We start from the raw sequence: 19,005 nt of genomic DNA on the forward strand, positions 1-19,005 counted from the left end.
TTTAATCACATGGAAGAGCAACTGGAGAAACATTTTTGAATTGTGAAATCAGGATGCAGGTTCATTTAGATTCAAGGGAGTAATTTAGAGGATGAGTCTTTGGCTGACTTTGAGATCGGCTTAAAAGCAAGAAAACTAAGAGGAAAGGAAGACTCGGAATTAAGACATACTGTGGTTTTTGAGATCCTGAGGATGAAAATTTAACACTGTCTTAATGTCTGTAATGGGAATGGAGAGTGAAGGAAGAAGAGCAAATAGAATATTATATTTGGAGACAAGATAGAGCAACAAATGGCAATTCAGAAGAGTATGATTGATAATGTTGATAGAGTAGAGAAAGAAAGTGCAAAAAAAAGTTAAAATCTTGGAATCGGGAAAGGGTAATGTTTACATTAATGAGCTTTATCTTGTTTAGAAATGGAAGAGAGATGTTGAAGCATCTCCAGGAATTGAAGCAACGTGGACATCGACTTTTCAGATAGTTAAAATTTCTTGGAGGAAGTTTCAGCGGCAGATGTGTAGATTCAAACAAGGCCAGAAGTAATAGTGAGGTCAAGAGAAAAATAGATCAAGGACTGTGAGAGGAGCAATCAAAAGTAAGCTGGTAAATGACAGCTATTCTCGCAACTGATTTGAGAGAAGTTTTTTATCTTTGTCCTTCTAGAAATCCCACAGCCAGAAGTGATGTTTGAAGAATTAAGACTTACCAAAATCACAGTCCTTTCTCCAATGTTCTGTATTGTTTTTTCTCTTATGACTAAGTTGCACCTTATGATATGTTACTTGTCATGAAGTGGCACAAAATGTGTTTTCAATTTGGAAAGCAAGAAGTATAGGGTGGGATTTTTCCAGGCACGCTCGCCTCAAAACCAGAAAATCCCGTCTCAGCAGACCTTTGCATGGTCTGCCCCCTGCCTGTTACAATTCCCGTGGCAGCAATAATCTTTTCGCACCTGGTTCAGGAACATACAGAATATCGAAAACGATTAGTGTTCGTCAGAAAATTAGTTGAGATGGACTATCTATTTTGCTTTTGGAAAAATCATGACTACACTTACGTGTTTGTAAATGTTGGTTGTTTTCAGTTCTTGCACGTACAGAAACAGAGGTAGGAAGTAAAGTACCACATGTGAGAGCAGGAGTTTGTCTTGCTTTATGGTACACAGCTAATTGTCCTATCAAACTGGAGCTTTTATACCTGAAGCTTTATCTTTCTAACGTTAATCATTGGTCTGAAAAAATGAGAAGATACATTCCTATGAAGAACTATTTATTGATACTGAATGACTGCAACAGTCAAAATAATATTGCTGATTTTATTGGAAAGGATCAAAGTGTTATCTATGGTTGAGGGACTTTTCAGGCACAGTAACACCCAGAAGACCTGAAGGAAGGAAAAAGCTCGGCAACCCAGTAAATCCTAGCTGCAGTCTTCATTTTTGAGGTGGTGCTCGTACAACTTTTATAGACTGTTCATCTCCTGAGAAGGCAGTTTGAGGGATAAATATTCATTTATTATCGGATTGATAGATATCCTTAGATACAGATGATATATCTAAACAACATTAAAATAATAACAGAAAATACTGGAAATAACCAAGGAAGCAGAATCTGTGGGGATGGAAGCAACTTCATCAGAACGGTCACTGACCTGAGATGTTAAATCTGTTTCTCTCCACAGACGCTGTCTGAACTGAACTGAGAAAAACCAAGGTTTTTCTGTTTATATTTCAAATTTTCAGCATCTGCACTATTTTGCTTTTGGATTAAGATGAACAATAACATGTTTCATCCCTTTGAATACCTCATTCTATGGATAGAAACATGAAGTATTTCTCTGCTAATAATTTGGCCACATCTGGGAAACTTTGACCCCGTTAACGGAAATGATAACAATTATGATGTTGAGGATCCTTTTAACATTTTACCTTGTCGCCCTGCTTAGTTGATAGAAAATCAACGGAACTAATGATAAAGATTGATTCTGTAATAAATTATGGGGCTAGCATCAGTGAACTTGTAAGATTTAAAATTTCTTTTAAATTTCTTCCTTAGCCAAGTTCACCAGTAGGTTTGCTGGATTCCATGTCTCAAAAACATCTTCAAATAAACCAAACGTTTGAGGAGCTAAGACTAATGACTCAAGATACAGAGAATGAACTACGAAAGTTACAACATACCCAAGAATATTTTATCATTCAGTATCAAGAGAGTCTACGCATACAAGGTAATTGGAATTTTATTTAACAGAATTTTTGAAGGCTTTTCAGTTTCTCTCAAATGAAGTTTAATGGTTTCACTTTTTGAAAGAAAAACAAAGTGCTGGATATACTCAGCAGATCAGGCAACATTCATGGAGAGGGAAACAGAGTTCATGCTTCAGTATTCCGTCTTAAAATTGTATATTTAAACAACGTTTTTGTCACTCCAAGGCATTCAGTGTGTAAATTGCTGTATTAGATATTAAGTCAATTGCTAGATGTGGACATCTTATATCAGCTAATTTGATTTTTCAGCAATTTGTTACCCCAAGACGATTGGGAATAGAGGAGTGATATTGAGTGTGCATGTCCTTCTGTGCCTGCGCTTCCCTGTGCCTGCGCTTCCCTGTGCCTGCGCTTCCCTGTGCCTGCGCTTCCCTGTGCCTGCGCTTCCCTGTGCCTGCGCTTCCCTGTGCCTGCGCTTCCCTGTGCCTGCGCTTCCCTGTGCCTGCGCTTCCCTGTGCCTGCGCTTCCCTGTGCCTGCGCTTCCCTGTGCCTGCGCTTCCCTGTGCCTGCGCTTCCCTGTGCCTGCGCTTCCCTGTGCCTGCGCTTCCCTGTGCCTGCGCTTCCCTGTGCCTGCGCTTCCCTGTGCCTGCGCTTCCCTGTGCCTGCGCCTCCCTGTGCCTGCGCCTCCCTGTGCCTGCGCCTCCCTGTGCCTGCGCCTCCCTGTGCCTGCGCCTCCCTGTGCCTGCGCCTCCCTGTGCCTGCGCCTCCCTGTGCCTGCGCCTCCCTGTGCCTGCGCCTCCCTGTGCCTGCGCCTCCCTGTGCCTGCGCCTCCCTGTGCCTGCGCCTCAGAAGCTGAAAATAGGACAGGAAAATGAAATGATAAACTTGTGTTTATTCAATGTGTGCATTAATACAGGAATATAACAAAATAGAAGTAGAAATAATGCATGTAGCCCCTCGAGCCAGCTATGCCATTTGATAAGATTATGGCTAATCTCAGCCACTGTGTGAGATCTTGGGTTTGGACGTAACTCAGCACAACATCAAAGGCCGAAGGGCCTGTACTTTGCTGTACTGATATATGTTCTATGATTGTGACCTCTACTTTCCTGCCTACCCCCATACCCTTTGACACCCTTGTTGGTCAAGAATCTACCTAACACAGCCTTATAAATATTCAATGACTCAGTCTCCACTGGTCTTGGGAGAAGGGAATTCCATGGACTTAATGATCCTCTGAGATAAAAAAATTCCCCAATTCTCCGTTCTAAATTGGAGACCCCTTATTTAAAAGGTATATATACTTTTACTTACTTTTAATCTGCATCCCCTGATTATAGCCTCCACAAGGGAAACATCCTTTCAGCATCCACCGTTTCACGTACCTCAAGATCTTAACTGTTTCAATAAGATCTTATTCTTCTAAACTCCAGTGGCTACAGGTGCAACCTGCCCACCCTTTCCTCATAAGATAACCCCTTCATCCTAGTAAGTAGTCTCACAACACTAGGTTAAAGTCTAACAGATTTATTTGGAAGCACAAGCTTTTGGAGCGCTGTTCCTTCATTTGGTGAGGAACAGCACTCTGAAAGCTCGTGTTACTAAACAAACCTGTTGGACTTTAACCTGGTGTGGTGAGACTACTTACTGTGCCCATTGCAGTCCAATGCCAGCAACTTCAAATCATGGCCCTTCATCCTAGGAATCAGGCGAATGAACCTTCTCTGCAGTTGTAATGCAACTATATTTTAAATAAGAACAACAAAATTGTATGCAGTATTCCAGATGTGGTCTCGCCAACATCCTATACAAATATAGCAAGATGTCTCTACTTGTATATTCCATTTCCCTTGCAATAAATAACAATATTCCATTTTCTTTCCTAATCACTTGCTGTACCTGTACACTATTTGTGATTTGTATGTATTGAGAGCAAAACATTATTAAATTTTGAGAAGAAATTCTTGGGGCTAAACAGATCAAGAAAAGGAAGGGGCAGTCAGGGTATTGAATTCGATGATCAGCCACGATCAAAATGAATGGTGGAGCTGGTTTTAAGGGCTGAAAAGTCTACTCCTGCTTCTCATTTCTCTGTTTCTATATGTACCCGAGCACACAGATCCCTCTGTGCCATTGAGTTCTGCAATCTTTCCCCATTTAAATAAAATGCTGCCTCACTATTCTTCCTACCAAAGTAGACAAGTTCATATTTTCCTGCGTTATACTCCATCTGCCAAATTTTTGTCCACTCACTAAACTTGTCTATATCTCTTTGCAGTCTTCTTATGTCCTCTTCACAACTTGCTCTCCTATCTAGAGTCAAAAAAAATCAGCTCAGTCATTAGTATATAGGGCATAGGCCCTAACACTGAGCATTCCACTTGTTACATTTTGCCAACCTGAAAATCATCTATTTTTCCTATCCTAAGTTTTCTGCTAACTAACCGATCCTCTGTCTAGACTATTAGGTTTCCCTTTACATCATGTTCTCTTGCATTGTAATCTTTGATGTGGTACGTTCTGGAAATCCAAATATACACCACAGTTCAAATCTGACTATTGTGAAAAGGTGTAACTTCCAGCTGAACTCTGGAATTACTTTTTAACAGTAACGTTTTGTTCTTGTAGCTGATTGTCCTAACGCCAATAAATTCTGACAAATGGCTTGTCACAAGAGACTGAGTGGGTGACCCATTTTCCATAAGAAGAATATTGCTTACTTATCAACCAGTAGAAATAGTATTCACCTATTCATCTCTTCAAAGTTGTGCACAATTTTATTAGATAGCTTCTTAACTATCTTTGTTCTGTTGGCTCCGTTTCTGTAGTCTTGTCATGTAAGTTGAAGGCATAGCCATAGTCTGGTATGGGTAGCCAAGTGTTGGGGTCCACTTGATGCTTCTCATTGCATCATTTAGTTAAACGTCAACTGGTTGAGTGTGGCTACTTCTAGTTCAGCTAGTCGGCTATGGCTACTTCTGGTCCGTACAATGCAAGGTACTCAGTTCTGGAGTACACAAGGACCATCACTGAATTCTGTAGCACTGGTGTTTGCCAGTTTCAGGATCAAGTTGTCTCTTCTCTCTTGGTGGCTAGCTTCTTCAGATGATTGTGGAATGTTAGCATGCAGTCCAGCATAACTCTGTTGTAAGTCAGACTAGGGTCATGTTGTGGACAATCGAATTCAAGGCATGTTTAGCATTTATGTTAAGATGAAATGCAACAATGGTTATTTTGTGGGAGCTGAGTTCCAGAAACAGAGAATCAAACCATTATGTACTACTCAGACATAATGTTGAGTTTCCTGTTCAAGATGGTCTCATTGTCTCTGAAGGCGGCCGCTTGCATTGCCAGGGCAAGATCACCTGCCTATACCAATTCCTGTGACATTGTCAGAAATACATCACTCTCACGTAGGCATTGAAAAGTGTTAGTGCCAGTACTGATCCTTGTGGCAGTCCATTGTTGAGGGATTGAGATGAACTGACTTTGCCACCAAGGTGGACAGATAGGTGTCTATTGTCCAGCATCACCCACAGCAAACAGTGTCTTGGGGCAGGGGGTGAATCTTGCGATTTTTGGCATTCGGCCTTTAATCCAGACCATGTCATAAGCTTATGACAGATCTACAAAAGCTGCATTGGCCTTGAGTTTCTGATGGAAACCAGCCTCAGTGTATAGTGGGCAAGAGCTTGGTTTGGTTGCAGTATCCACGTTTTGGCCAGAAGCCTGCTTGTTCCTCAGGGATCGCTGGTGATTTGCCATAGAATAGTACATTCCAGGAGTTTGTAAGTCATGCACAAAAGTGATATCAGCTTATAGCTTGCTGGGTCATCGATCAACTTGTTAGGTTTTAATATGGCACAGAGCATGTCTCCTGCCGTGCTTTTAGAATTCACCCGATTCCATGACTTTGCTGTATAGTTTCGCTGGTGGGGGCTTGTGGAGGGATCTGGGTGATTGTCTAACATAATTAATGTTGTCCCTCTCGTGGTATTCTTGTTGAGAGTTCCTTTTTAACTCTTCATTAATTTGGAAACTTCAGAGTTGGGCCCGAATTTTGGAGCCCAGTATTCTTTAGGATTACTAACTGCATGACAACACAAGAGGGTCCAGGCACAGCGAAAAGTATGTTAAGTCCAAATCTTTAAAGTATTCAATCCATCATTAGCATCTAGCTGAATCTGGAGATTCAAGCAAGGCCATAGCAATCTATGAGTTGCTAGACTGATTGTAGTGCCTGACAAATGTCTGGGTCTCCTTTGTTCAGCAGGGAGTGTATTCTTCCCTGCAGCCTCAGACAATGCTCCTTTTAGCAGCGGCTGACAAGAGACCAACAAATCAGTGGCACCAGTCTGGGATTACAGCAGTTTGGTTCGTCACTTTTTGGATAGCTTCCTAATAGAGGTCCCAGTCGGCTTTGCCCAAATTCCACCATGGTATTTGTTTTGTTGAGATCACAGGGATTTAAATAGTGACGGGGTGATGATGGGCCCATGTTTGTTGTTGAGGTAGTTAGAGGTAATACTTTGGAAGATGCGTGCTGTGTACTCCCATTTTGGTCTCTGCCCAAATGGTGAGGTCTGCATTGATGCCTCATTGTCAGTGGAAAGTTGCTCATTGTTTGAGGTTGAAGACTAGTTGCATCTAGTCTGTTTGGTCTTTGCCATCAGGTTCATTTGTTTCATAACCCCACATAGTGTAGCGACTGTTAAAATCGCCATCATATATAGCTGGGATTGATGTGCCAGAGGAGGGTGGGGGGGGTGGTACTTGCTTCGCCTATTTTGAGTTGGGGGCTAATACACATTAGTGGAAGGTGGTAGCCTTCGTGTGGCCCACTCTGTTAAGTGATAAATCATGAGAAATCAATGAACTTCTGGTCTTCAGAGTGACAACTCAAGTCACCAAGGTACCTCTTTCCAAGGTCAAGCAGTGCATCAGGTCAGCCTTATCACAAGAATCCTTCAAGTTAATATCGGACTGATATTCCTGGACAAAATGTGACTATCTTGGGGACATCCTGGTGACTGTCACATGTATGTCCTTGCACTTGACGAAACCCATAACTCCAATGGGCAACAGGCCAACTGTAATTGTTTCCATGGGTACAAACTCACGACTAGTCACTGCCACTCGAAATACAACATGACCACATATTCTAACTACAGCCAGCCAATGATGTGTACAGAGGTAACATGACCTTTTACATTCTGTGCTCTTATTTATAAAACCAAGAAGCTCATTTGTTTTTCCTTCTGGCTTTAGCAACTTCATCTTCTTGCAAGTTTTTGTAGAACCTAAACCTAAAAGTTTTTGCATCTGAAATCCTAATTTTCTATTCCCCCATTTAACATTTTACATTTTACTCCATATTTTCTTCCTTTGCTTTGGAGTTTATGAACTTTCTGAAAGATAATGTCGAGTAGTGGATGTAGCATTTCAATATTCATATTTTGAAATGTACCCAGGGTTAATGTGTACGCTGATGTGTGATCTCGAGTCATATTGTGATGCTGGTTGACTTAACGCCTAACTTCTTGATTGTTTTCTTTGGCGGGAAGAAGGTGTGAGCTAATTTTCTGATCAATTTAATGATTTTATGATAGTCAAGTTCTGCACACATGAGGACGGCCTCAACCGGAATCTTGGGTTCGTGTCACGCTATGTGTAATCCCCACCAAATAGCCTGGGCTTGTAAATCCTACTAACTGTCCTGGCTTGAGACAATTCTTTAACTTGACTTTATCCCTCTCTCCACATGCATTGTCTGTACCTGTAAAGACTTAATTACCTGTAAAGACTTGCATTCCAGCCATTATGTTGTAAACTGAGTTTTTGTCTAGATATGCCTTGTTTGTGAACTCAACTCTCCATTCACCTGATAAAAGAGCAACGCTCCAAAAGCTCGTGATGCCAAATAAACCTGTTGGACTTTAACCTGGTGTTGTGAGACTTCTTACTAATTTTCTGTTTATACCTACACTGCTGTTAAAACAGACATGTATTTAGACAGTACGAATTTAATATATTTTAACATTTTTGAATATAAACTTCTGCGACCATTGATTTCCATTTTGACAGTGAAATGAAATGGTTCTTTATTTTAGCCCAACTTGCCCAGCTTGCTCAGCTCAGTCCACAAGACCAGAACCGTATCTTGCGAGAGCAAAGCTTACAACAAAAACGGACGTCAGTGGAGAGTTGGTTACAACGAGAAGCCCAGACACTACAGCAATACAGACTGGTATTTAAAAGTTCATAATTTCATTTAATGTGGATTTTCTTTTACAGAAACATTAATGTTGGTATCATTAAGCAACTGGTTATTGTCATATTGATTGCATTTTAAATCACTTTTTTATTTGAAAGTCCATGAAGATGAGAGAGAGAATCATTTCAGACGACATCTGTGTGTATTAATTGCTTAGCTGAGACATACATGGATTAGATGCAAAGTACACCTCCCACTATGTATCTCCAACCTCAGAACCCTAATGCATTTAATGCTTTTTTCAGACTATCTTGTGGCATCTTGAGATTGTTGATATGTGATAAATTATGGACAATTTTGTGTTAGAAGCTCATGGCCAGGAAGAACATGATTGATGCTGCTGCAATCTATTTGACATCATGTACTTATAGTTAACAGACAATGAAGACATTTCCCACTTTCTGGCTTGGATGTTAATTAACATGAATCCAAATATTGTGTGTTTAACCAACTGTATCACTCTTCTTTCAAATAAGACCATCAGATACAGGAGCAGAATTAGGCCATTTAGCCCATCTAGTCTGCTCTGCCGTTCCATCATGGCTGATATGTTTCTCAACCCCATTCTCCCTCCATTTCCCATAACTTTTGATCCCCTTACCAATTATGTAAAATAAGAACTGAAATAGTTGAGATACCTGATATGTGAATCTATATATTAGATTCTGTCCATGAATGTACCACCCAAATGCATTACCTGTTTCTCTAGCAGTCGAATGAGACATAATCCTGTGATTAAGAAAAATCACCTTTTATCCAATTATTCCAGTCAGGCAGATTTGTCAGAAATTAGTGAGAAAACTAGAAATGGGAGTTTCTCATTAATTGGATTATCTAATGTGTTAAACACACCTGTAGTATTTATTTCTGAAATTGAGTCCTTAAGAAAAATAATATTTGCTATTTTTGGCAGTGTATGGTTAAAACATAGTGGTTGATGCATAATTGTGGTCAGCCAGCTAAGGAGTGCAAATGCTGGGAAATGGAACACATTTCTACTTGTTATCAGATGCAGGCAGGCAAAAGCCTCTTGTATTTCCTCCCCAAAATAAACCTTGTCTCCAGCCTCAAGAGCATAAGATAATAGAGCATAGAGGATAGTTATAGTCCATTGTTGGCTGTGGCAACTCTGTTAGAACAATCCAATTAATTCCACTCTCCTGATTTCCTAGAGCCCTATTTTCCTCCCTTCAAATATTTAATCCATTCTCTTCTAAATGTTATGGTTGAATAAGCTTTCACCATCGTTTCAGGCAGTGCATTTCTAAATCACAATAACTGTATGTGTACTTAAAAACCATCCTCATTTCACCTCTGGCTCTTTTGGCAGTTATCTTATATCTGTGCCATCTAATTACTGACATTTTTGCAACCTGGAGCAGTTTCTGATTATTTACTTGTTCAAAATCATGAATAGTGTTGTTAACCTCCACCAAATGTCCGTAATCTTTTCTGCTCCAAGGAGAACAAACCTAGCTTTTCCAATCTCTCCACACAATTGAAGTGCCATTCTATTAATCTGTTCTGCTTCTACTCCAAGGTTTTTTTTAGATGCTTCCTGAAGTGCAGTGTCAGTCATTGAATCTAATTTTCCAACTGAGATCTAATGAGTGATTTGAAAGGATTAACCTAACTTCCTTGCCTTTGTACTCCATCTGCTAATGAAGCAAAAGATCCCATATGTTTTTTGTTAATTATCCCCTCAGTCTATCTTGCCACCTTAAAAGATTTGATGAGAAGATGCCGGCATTGGACTAGGGTGGGCACAGTAAGAAGCCTCACAACACCAGGTTGAAGTCCAACAGGTTTATTTGGTAGCACAAGCTTCTGGAGCGCTGCTCCTTCATGAGGTAACTCACCTGATGAAAGAGCAGCACTCCAAAAGCTCGTGCTACCAAATAAGCCAATTGGACTTTAACCTGGTGTTGTGAGGCTTCTTAGTTAAAAGATTTGTTTACGTAGGCTCTCAGGACTTATTGTTCCAATACTCCATCAAATCTGTACCAACTGGTTCCTACAGCCTCTCCTCATTCTCCCCACACAAATGTGTCACTTCACAAATCTTTGCATTAATTTTATTTGTCCATTTTATCAAGTCTGTCTCCCTGAAGTCTGTTACTATCTTCATTGCTTACTACATTTCTGAGTTTCATATCAACTGCAAACTTTGGAATTGTGCCCTCTATTGATTGACATTAATGCAAATCAGAACATCAGTGTAAATCTCCCCCAGATCTGGAAAAAATTTAGTTCATTCCAGATAAAAACTTGGAATATTGCTGCAGAAACCAGTAAGGCCAGTATACAGTGACAGTGTAATTTCTCTCAAATGTAAACTACTGTGTGCTTGTTACAGGACTTAGCCGAGAAACACCAAAAGACGTTACAGTTGCTCCGTAAGCTGCAGACAATTATTTTAGATGATGAATTGATTCAGTGGAAACGTCGTCAGCAATTAGCAGGGAATGGTGGTCAGTCTGAAGGTAGTTTGGATGTACTTCAGTCATGGTAAGAAAATTCATTTCAGCCAGCAAAGATGTTTCACAATTGTAGATCTGCAAGAAAACATGCTTTTAATACTCACATTCTACCACTTGCAAGTTATTGCCATTTTGTTTCCCCTAGCCTTTTCTGTTAACCCAGGGTTTGCCTGAAGCAGAAACTTTGGGCATATGGTTTCAATTCTCATATCCCTTGGACATGTGCTGCTAGTTCTCAGAAATTGCTTCCATTGGATTCACCACTCTGACCTGGAAAACAGGAAATTGGGTGATGAAGTCTGCTACTATTTTCCATCCCAGCCATGCTGGGAGTATTGCGAGTCAGCCCATTCCACCTGTTCCCTGACTGTCGGCCCATTCCCTGCCTGCCACTTGTGTAAATGACAATAGATAATTAGATAGGACGTAGTAAGCCATCTATTTTCCCTGTCTTCTATCCGTATCACAGTTTCCCAGACATTGGCAAGGGAGAAGGGAGAAATCTTAGAAGTGAATGAAGAATGCCCACCAATACCTCTTTTGAAGGAAAATAGCTGAGTAGTCAGCACCTTTTTCTCCATTCGGTCTCCTAAACTTTATTTTACCTTGGCTTAGATACAGGTGCCTGGGGCGCCTTGCTCCTGCATTTGAATTGGGTTTCCACATTTCAGTGCTGCAACAGCAGACTAACTTTTCAGACAGTTCCTCTCTGGTTTATATACTATTGGGCAACTGCTCTGCATTCATCATGACCTCTTGCAGTCATGGTATTCACGTCTTTCCCCAATCTTCCTTGTGGTGGGTTCAGGAAAATCCAGTCCCACAGTTTGCAAGGCAACCTTTTCCTCCCTATGGATTAGTATTCCTCCCACAATAACTAGTCAAGACTGGGAGTTTCAGTATTGAGTATCATGGGCATAACAGTTTCTCTTCCTTTTAGTTTATTATTTTAGAAGAGATAGGAGAGCAAATCTGCAAATAGATTTGAGTGATCTAAAAAGCATCAGCACAGAAACATTAGTCAATTGGCTCATCATCCTGTACTGGCTATTTTTATATCTTCATGAAATTTGCTTGCAGATTTGCTTCTCCATCTCCTATCTACTATTTTGATGCTCTTAAAGTATATGCTCAGGATTATAACTGCTCCTTCTCTCCTAAACCCCAAATAGATGCTGTCTTTGCACTGCCCTCAATCATACAGGGTCCGCCCCGGCGCTTTAGCGCGTACACCACATCCATGGTGGTCACCACTTTGCGCTTGGCGTGTTCAGTGTAGGTCATCGAGTCCCTGATCACAATCCCCAAAAACACCTTCAACGACCCCACGGACCTCCTCGTAGATCAAGCCGGAGATACGCTTGACACCTCCGCAGCGAGGCAGACTCCTAATGACAGGCTTGGTGATGCCTTGAATATATTGCAACCCTGTTGCAACCAGGAATGTTACGTTCCCGCTCTTGGCTTTGTTTGAGCCAGGTCTTCAATTTGCCAATGTAATAAAGTCATGAGGCAACTTGTGTCTCTGGCTAACAAACCTAATTAATGCTGACCAAATCCTCCATGCATTCCAAATCCGCCTGAGTCTGCTTTGCATTTTTTCCCTGTTTGGTCCTCCCCTTTCTGAATGTTCTTTATTCTAATGCTATTTCTCCCCCAGTCCCAGTCCTCTTGCAACACTCCAGAAATTATCACTTTTGAGGTCCTGCTATTTACTCTCTTCCCGAGCTCCTTAATCTGGCTGTAGGACCTTAATCGATTCTTTTCTATTTCACTTCTGGATATTCCCCTTTTCCACATCCTCCAACCCCTACTGAATATTCTGCATCTGCTTTATGGCCTCCTGGAGTGGTACAGTGGAGGCAACTCACTTCAGTTGCAGAAATGTCTGTCTATTCTTCTGTTTTCAGACTCCCTATTATAATTGTACAACTAAATTTTCCCGTAACCCACTGTGCAGTCATTTTCTCCACAGTTCCATGGAATTGCCTTTGCGCTGTTCCCCAAGAGATCATTGCCCTCAAAGTTGGTTTTGTGAATGCCATACTCACTGAGGACATCTGCACTCACTCCTCTTCTTACCATGTCACTCTCCTCATGAATTCTCAGGCTACTGGTCTGACCAGTAAGATGAAATCCGCAAAATCACAGCACTGGGGACAGAATTTGATTCCCAACTTGGGACAGTGTCTGTGTGGAGTCTGCACATTCTCCCCATGTCTGCATTTCCTCAGGATGCTCTGGTTTCCTCCCACAGTCTGAAAATTGTGCTGGTTTGGTGCATTAGCCATATTAAATTCTCCCTCAGTGTATCCGAACAGATGATGGAGTGTGGCGACTAGGGGATTTTCACAGTAACTTCATTGCAGTGTTAATGTAAGCTAACTTGTGACACTAATAAATAAACTTAATGCAATCACCCCATTATATCCCTCCCAGTCCATTTTCTGGATGCCAAGCAATTATTTTTCCTACTGGAATACTCATATCATTGGATTCTGAATTGCAGCCTATGCAAAAAGTAAAAAAAAATGCAAGTTTTAATTGCAGGTATGTAGAATCCCTGCAGTGCAGATTGAGGCCATTCAGCCAATCAGGTCTGCACTGACACTGACCTGTTTTACAGTCATTTTAGTGTATCTGTTAATATGTTAATGGTGAATGTAATACATCCTTAATTAGAGCCAATATTGGAAGCCAGTTTTTGAATAGTCACATTGGAGATTTTGATATGCACTAATGCCAACCTGGTAAGCTATTGAAAGTTTCTACAAACAAGTACTATGTTCTTTTGAAACAAATTCATTTGGCAAAAGTAATACAAACATTGGTATGTTATTGTCCCATTAGCTTTTTCTGGAATTGTTATGCTGTGATGCATTGATAAGACAAGCAATGATTGGATCTGTTTTATATTCATGATACAGTACTGTTCATTGGGAAATTTATTGTGTTTGTAGGTGTGAGAAGTTAGCAGAAACAATATGGCAGAATCGCCAACAGATCAGGCGAGCTGAGCACCAAAGACAGCAGTTACCCATCCCGGGTCCAGTGGAGGAGTTACTCACAGAGCTCAATGCAACAATCACAGATGTGATATCCGCACTAGTCACAAGGTTAGCAATGTTAATGCAACTGCATGTAACAATCTCTTGTAAATGTTGCACAAAATGTACATTTAAGCAAAACAGCCATCTGACAAAAAATATGTGTTTGTATTTGAGTTGAGAAATTGCAAAATATATGTTGCATCATTTTAATCAAACAAATTCTAATTAAAATCAAGCAGTCGTCTTTCCAACATAAGCATTTGTGTTGAAAGAAATATACTCAACAGCCAGAGATTGATTAATATTATTAAATACTACCATATCAGCATTACAATTGCAGGACAATGTTCTATTAATAGGCATACTATTTTATATTGTTTAATTCATGAATTCAGATTAATTTAGGTCAGATTGTACTAAATATTGTTTTACTTCCTTTGAACAGCACCTTTATTATTGAGAAACAACCCCCGCAGGTTTTGAAGACCCAGACCAAGTTTGCTGCCACAGTTCGCTTATTAGTAGGAGGAAAGCTGAATGTACACATGAATCCGCCCCAAGTGAAAGCAACCATCATTAGTGAACAGCAGGCCAAGGCGCTTCTGAAAAATGAGAATACTAGAAAGTAAGGCAACTACTGATATTCTGACTTATTCTCTTAATTGACCATGGTTGCAGACCATTAAGCAGCATTCTTACATGTGTAAATAGTCTTTTGCCCCTTTTTTAACCCCGCAATGGTCCAAGCTGGCTGTATAATCATGTCCATTTGCTTGTATCATTCCATAAAAGGCAACTGTGCAATCTCCTGTAATTTTTTTTAGTTGTAGTTTTAGTTGTTGAAAAGTATTTTAACCCATTTATGTCTCTGGCAGTGACAGCAGTGGTGAAATATTAAACAACTGTTGTGTTATGGAGTACCATCAAGCAACAGGAACCTTAAGTGCCAACTTTAGAAATATGGTAAGCAAAAGCATTCAGTATGTATAATGGAGCTCCCTTTCCAGTGCTCTTGGACAATTAGTGTTGAGAGCTATTCGCTGCATTGCACTATCAGATCTCTCCCCAAGCACAGATAGAACAAACCATGAATAGGTTTTGTGCCACATTGTTTCCTCAAAGGTAATCCTAGTCCCTAGCCTTATCATAAGGCGCCTGAGCGACAAATGCATTGGTCACTTTCTCTCTTTTGTTTGAAGAGGCTTCAAAAAGATGTGGCTGGATGGACAATTGGTAGTTGATGAGAGAATATTACTAGGAGAAATTTTTTGCAAGTGAAATATTGGGGGATATGGTAGTCCAATGGAAGTGTGCATTCAGTTAGACAGAAGTACGCGTGGAAAGAATTTTGGGTTGGCAATTAAGTGTTACAGCTGTTTTCTTTGGAATATGATCCATGATCGCCATCTGAACTTTATTTGACCAAAACAGACATGAGTACAGTACTAATCAATAAACTGGGCAATTACCAACAATTGTAGATTCTAAGAATGTTTTTAGGTATTATACATTTCTGTAAGTGCATGAAAAGAAACCAGAAGGAACACGTTTTATCAAACTGATTGATATTTTTCTTCTGTATGTGAATGAATTGGAATAATTCATGTTCTGTTTATAATAGAGCACCTAAGATGATTCTGATGTGGCTCCCCAGCCAGCTTAGTGGCTAAGTGCACTGTGCAGTGCAACACTAAGCTATCAGGATAGGAAGCTTCAAGTTTGATGCCTTATTTGTGTATAATTCATTCAGGAAAGCAATAAATATACTTCTGTAATTGCACATCAGGGAGGGAAAAATTCAACAAATGCTTTCCAGCCCTGATTCCGATGCATTGACACAAGTGAGAAATATGCTTGCCCAATCTTATGGGTGAGGACAGGATTGGGCCTGGCTGTTATTGATGGCTGTATTCTCATTGCCTGCAAAACTTGTGTCCAGCTTGAATGTGTAAGGCACTGGCATTGGTGGAACTGTTCTTTTTCATAATATGCCTCTTTTAGGAGAGGTGAGGAGTTCTTCTAGTTATCTCCTGATTCTTCCAATGAGAATCATAATGAGTAATGAGATTTTTCTGACCACAGAGCAATTTTTTTAGCTCATTGGAAAATACAGTTTCATTAAATGTGTTGACTTAAACAGGAGAACATTTATTGTATAAGCCCATAGATCTGAAATTTTTAGAAGTTAGTTTATATTTATTGTACAGTCAGTGCTAGCCCCAAAAATTGATGATCTTGCAAATCCATCTAGAATTTGATTAAACTTTGCTTCTTTGTAGTCTCTGAAACGAATCAAACGTTCTGATCGGCGAGGAGCAGAATCAGTCACTGAAGAGAAATTCACAATTCTTTTTGAATCACAGTTCAGTGTTGGTGGAAATGAACTAATGTTTCAGGTTAAGGTATGTTGTACATGCTGTCTGTTGAGAGATTTAAAATGTGTAATTTATTGTATGTTGCTGAATGCATGTAATGTCTAAGTGATTGTTTCCTTTCTGGCAGACTTTATCACTTCCAGTGGTGGTGATAGTTCATGGCAGCCAAGACAACAATGCCACTGCCACTGTACTTTGGGATAATGCATTTGCAGAACCAGTAAGTTGCAAGTCGTTTGCTTTGCATTAATTTCAAGATTTAAATCTGCATGTTAACTTAAGCAGCCCTTCGGACTGTTTGAACTGGGACAAGTGTGAGATATGTATATGTTAACTCCCTCCCCCCTTCGATGTAAGAAATACATTCATTATAGACTTTATTGGAATTTGGTTAGCCAAGTGGTAAAGAATAGAATTCTGGTGATAAGTCTTTATATGTTTAGAAGCTTTTGTTTACAGAGGCATACATTGCATATCATGCACTTCCAACCCAACAACCATTGTTTCAGCCTGCTCTGAGAGATGAGCATTGGTGAATTCTTAATTAATGCCCATGCTTTAATACAATAAAATACCCAATTATATACAATTAACCGTATTTATGTTTTATTCATAGATTCATAGAATCCTGTTGTGCAGAAGGAGGCCATTTGGCCCATTTGAGTCTGCACTGACCATAATCCAACCCAGGCTCTATCCCCATAACCCCATGCATTTACCCTGGCTAGTCCCCTTGACACTAAGGAGCAATTTTGCCCAGCCAAACAGCCAAACCACCTATCCCGCACATCTTTGGACTGTGGGAGGAAACCGGAGCACCCAGAGGAAACCCACTCAGACATGGGAGAATGTGCAAACTCCACACTGACAGTGACCAAGCTGGGAATCGAACTCGGGTCCCGGGCACTGTGAGGCAGCAGTGCTAGCTGCTGTGCCACCTTGCCTTACTAAAATCAGAACCAAACATTCTGTGGGAATGCTTAAAAAACTATGCATGATCCCTGCATTTGAAAAAAACATTCATGGTTCCAGTTCTTGAATCTTGTGAAGGCCAATTTGTGAGAATTTTTTTTTTATCCAATGGAAATAGCCTGAACGCTTGTTTGATATTTCAGTAAGTGCAACAAGTTTTCTACTAGCTGACAACCAACATCTGGAGTATCCCATGCCACTTCACTGCTTGGGAAAACACTCATTCAGGAAGTGCACTGATCTTGAAAACTACACACTGGTTTATTACACCCATGACTCCAAGTGGCCCTTTGATTAATGGGTGATACTGGAAGTGGAAAATAATGGCTAGACAACAAAACTGGCTCCTACTCTAGAATCTGAATGTTAGCAAATATCTTAGCATTTTTTTAAAAAACTTTCAAAATAGTGCTTTTGGATTTTTGTTGGAATCCTGTTTAAATAATGCAAACTCCCTTTTAAGTAACATACAAAGGAAATTCCAAAATTTATTTCCTTTTCAACTTTTAACCTCAAACAACTTTGGTTGGGATTTGTCAGTTTGAATCTTAGTTTCAGTTGTTAGTCACTTGTCTGTAAATTTAGTAAAATGTTTGTGATTTTGGCACAGAGATTGATTCCATCTTCTGGGAGATGGAGCAACAAGCGCATCAAGGAATTACAGTGAAAAATATAATCCAGTATCCTTTACATCATATTTCACTGCTTTTCCCTGGCCTGCCATAGCATCATTAACATGATTTCTGTAACCATCTTGTCTCCTTGAGGTGAAGTTCAACACACAGCACTACAAACTTGCTGCATATACCTGTTTAAAAATATATTGATTGGCTACTTGCTGCTTTATGTTTAACAGCCTGTGCTTTTATTGGGTAATAATGAACAGTTCAGTTTGGTGGAAATGTTTTAAAATTCACATTTGTTTTATGTTTTAATTTCAGGGTAGAGTGCCATTTGTAGTTCCTGACAAAGTTCTTTGGCCCCAGTTGTGTGAGGCACTCAACATGAAGTTCAAAGCAGAGGTTCAGAGTAATAGAGGACTCTCAGAAGAAAATCTTGTGTTTCTGGCTCAGAAAGCATTCAGTAGTTCAGCCATACATGCAGATGATTACAGTAATATGACCATCTCCTGGTCCCAATTTAATAGGGTAAGAATCACTGTCTTATTGGGGAAAAGCTGTTTTGCAATTTTCACTTTGTTCTTGCAAGTGTGAAAGACTTGCAAGACTTACAGAAGCTGACTTAACAACACCAGAAAAATTGGCAATTGAAAACCAGTCTAACAGCTGTAGGGTTATATCAGAAGTGCCATTCTTTAGTTGCTAAGAATTTGTGATGTTAATTGGTACCTTGTGTTGTTTACTCTAGATTAGCTAACATGTATATATATATATTTGTCAGTGCAACAATTAAATAAACAATCTGTAGGAACTACTCCTTTTTCATGATGTCACACGTACACTCTTCCCTTAACCTTTTGTCAGTTACTACTGACAGTCTTTCTTTGGCATCCTCAAATTTTGCAGTGGCTTGATTCCTTCTCCCACCTGTACTCCAAGGTTCTCCTTTTTGTCCCTCCCACCTGAGTTCATGGTGATTGTTTCCCCTGCGCTTGCAGTCATGGTTACTTTCCTAGTCTTTATCAAA

At 40.1% G+C, this 19,005-nt stretch overlaps 1 protein-coding gene across 6 annotated transcripts in view; it reads left to right on the forward strand.

Moving 5' to 3' along the window:
• Positions 1-19,005, forward strand: part of LOC145359180 (signal transducer and activator of transcription 5B-like) — a 196,280-nt gene that overhangs the window by 164,712 nt on the left and 12,563 nt on the right. For all 6 annotated transcript variants that reach the window (XM_080213622.1, XM_080213623.1, XM_080213619.1 and 3 more), the window contains 9 exons: positions 2,056-2,227; positions 8,318-8,454; positions 10,838-10,989; positions 13,922-14,077; positions 14,457-14,636; positions 14,887-14,974; positions 16,291-16,413; positions 16,514-16,606; positions 18,300-18,506. In XM_080213622.1, the coding sequence (XP_080069748.1) occupies positions 2,056-2,227; positions 8,318-8,454; positions 10,838-10,989; positions 13,922-14,077; positions 14,457-14,636; positions 14,887-14,974; positions 16,291-16,413; positions 16,514-16,606; positions 18,300-18,506 (1,308 nt within the window). The remainder of the gene's footprint in view (positions 1-2,055; positions 2,228-8,317; positions 8,455-10,837; positions 10,990-13,921; positions 14,078-14,456; positions 14,637-14,886; positions 14,975-16,290; positions 16,414-16,513; positions 16,607-18,299; positions 18,507-19,005) is intronic.

Source organism: Carcharhinus amblyrhynchos, chromosome 27, assembly GCF_965287045.1.
Source record: "Carcharhinus amblyrhynchos chromosome 27, sCarAmb.v2.hapA, whole genome shotgun sequence".
NCBI classification, from domain to species: Eukaryota; Metazoa; Chordata; class Chondrichthyes; order Carcharhiniformes; family Carcharhinidae; genus Carcharhinus; species Carcharhinus amblyrhynchos.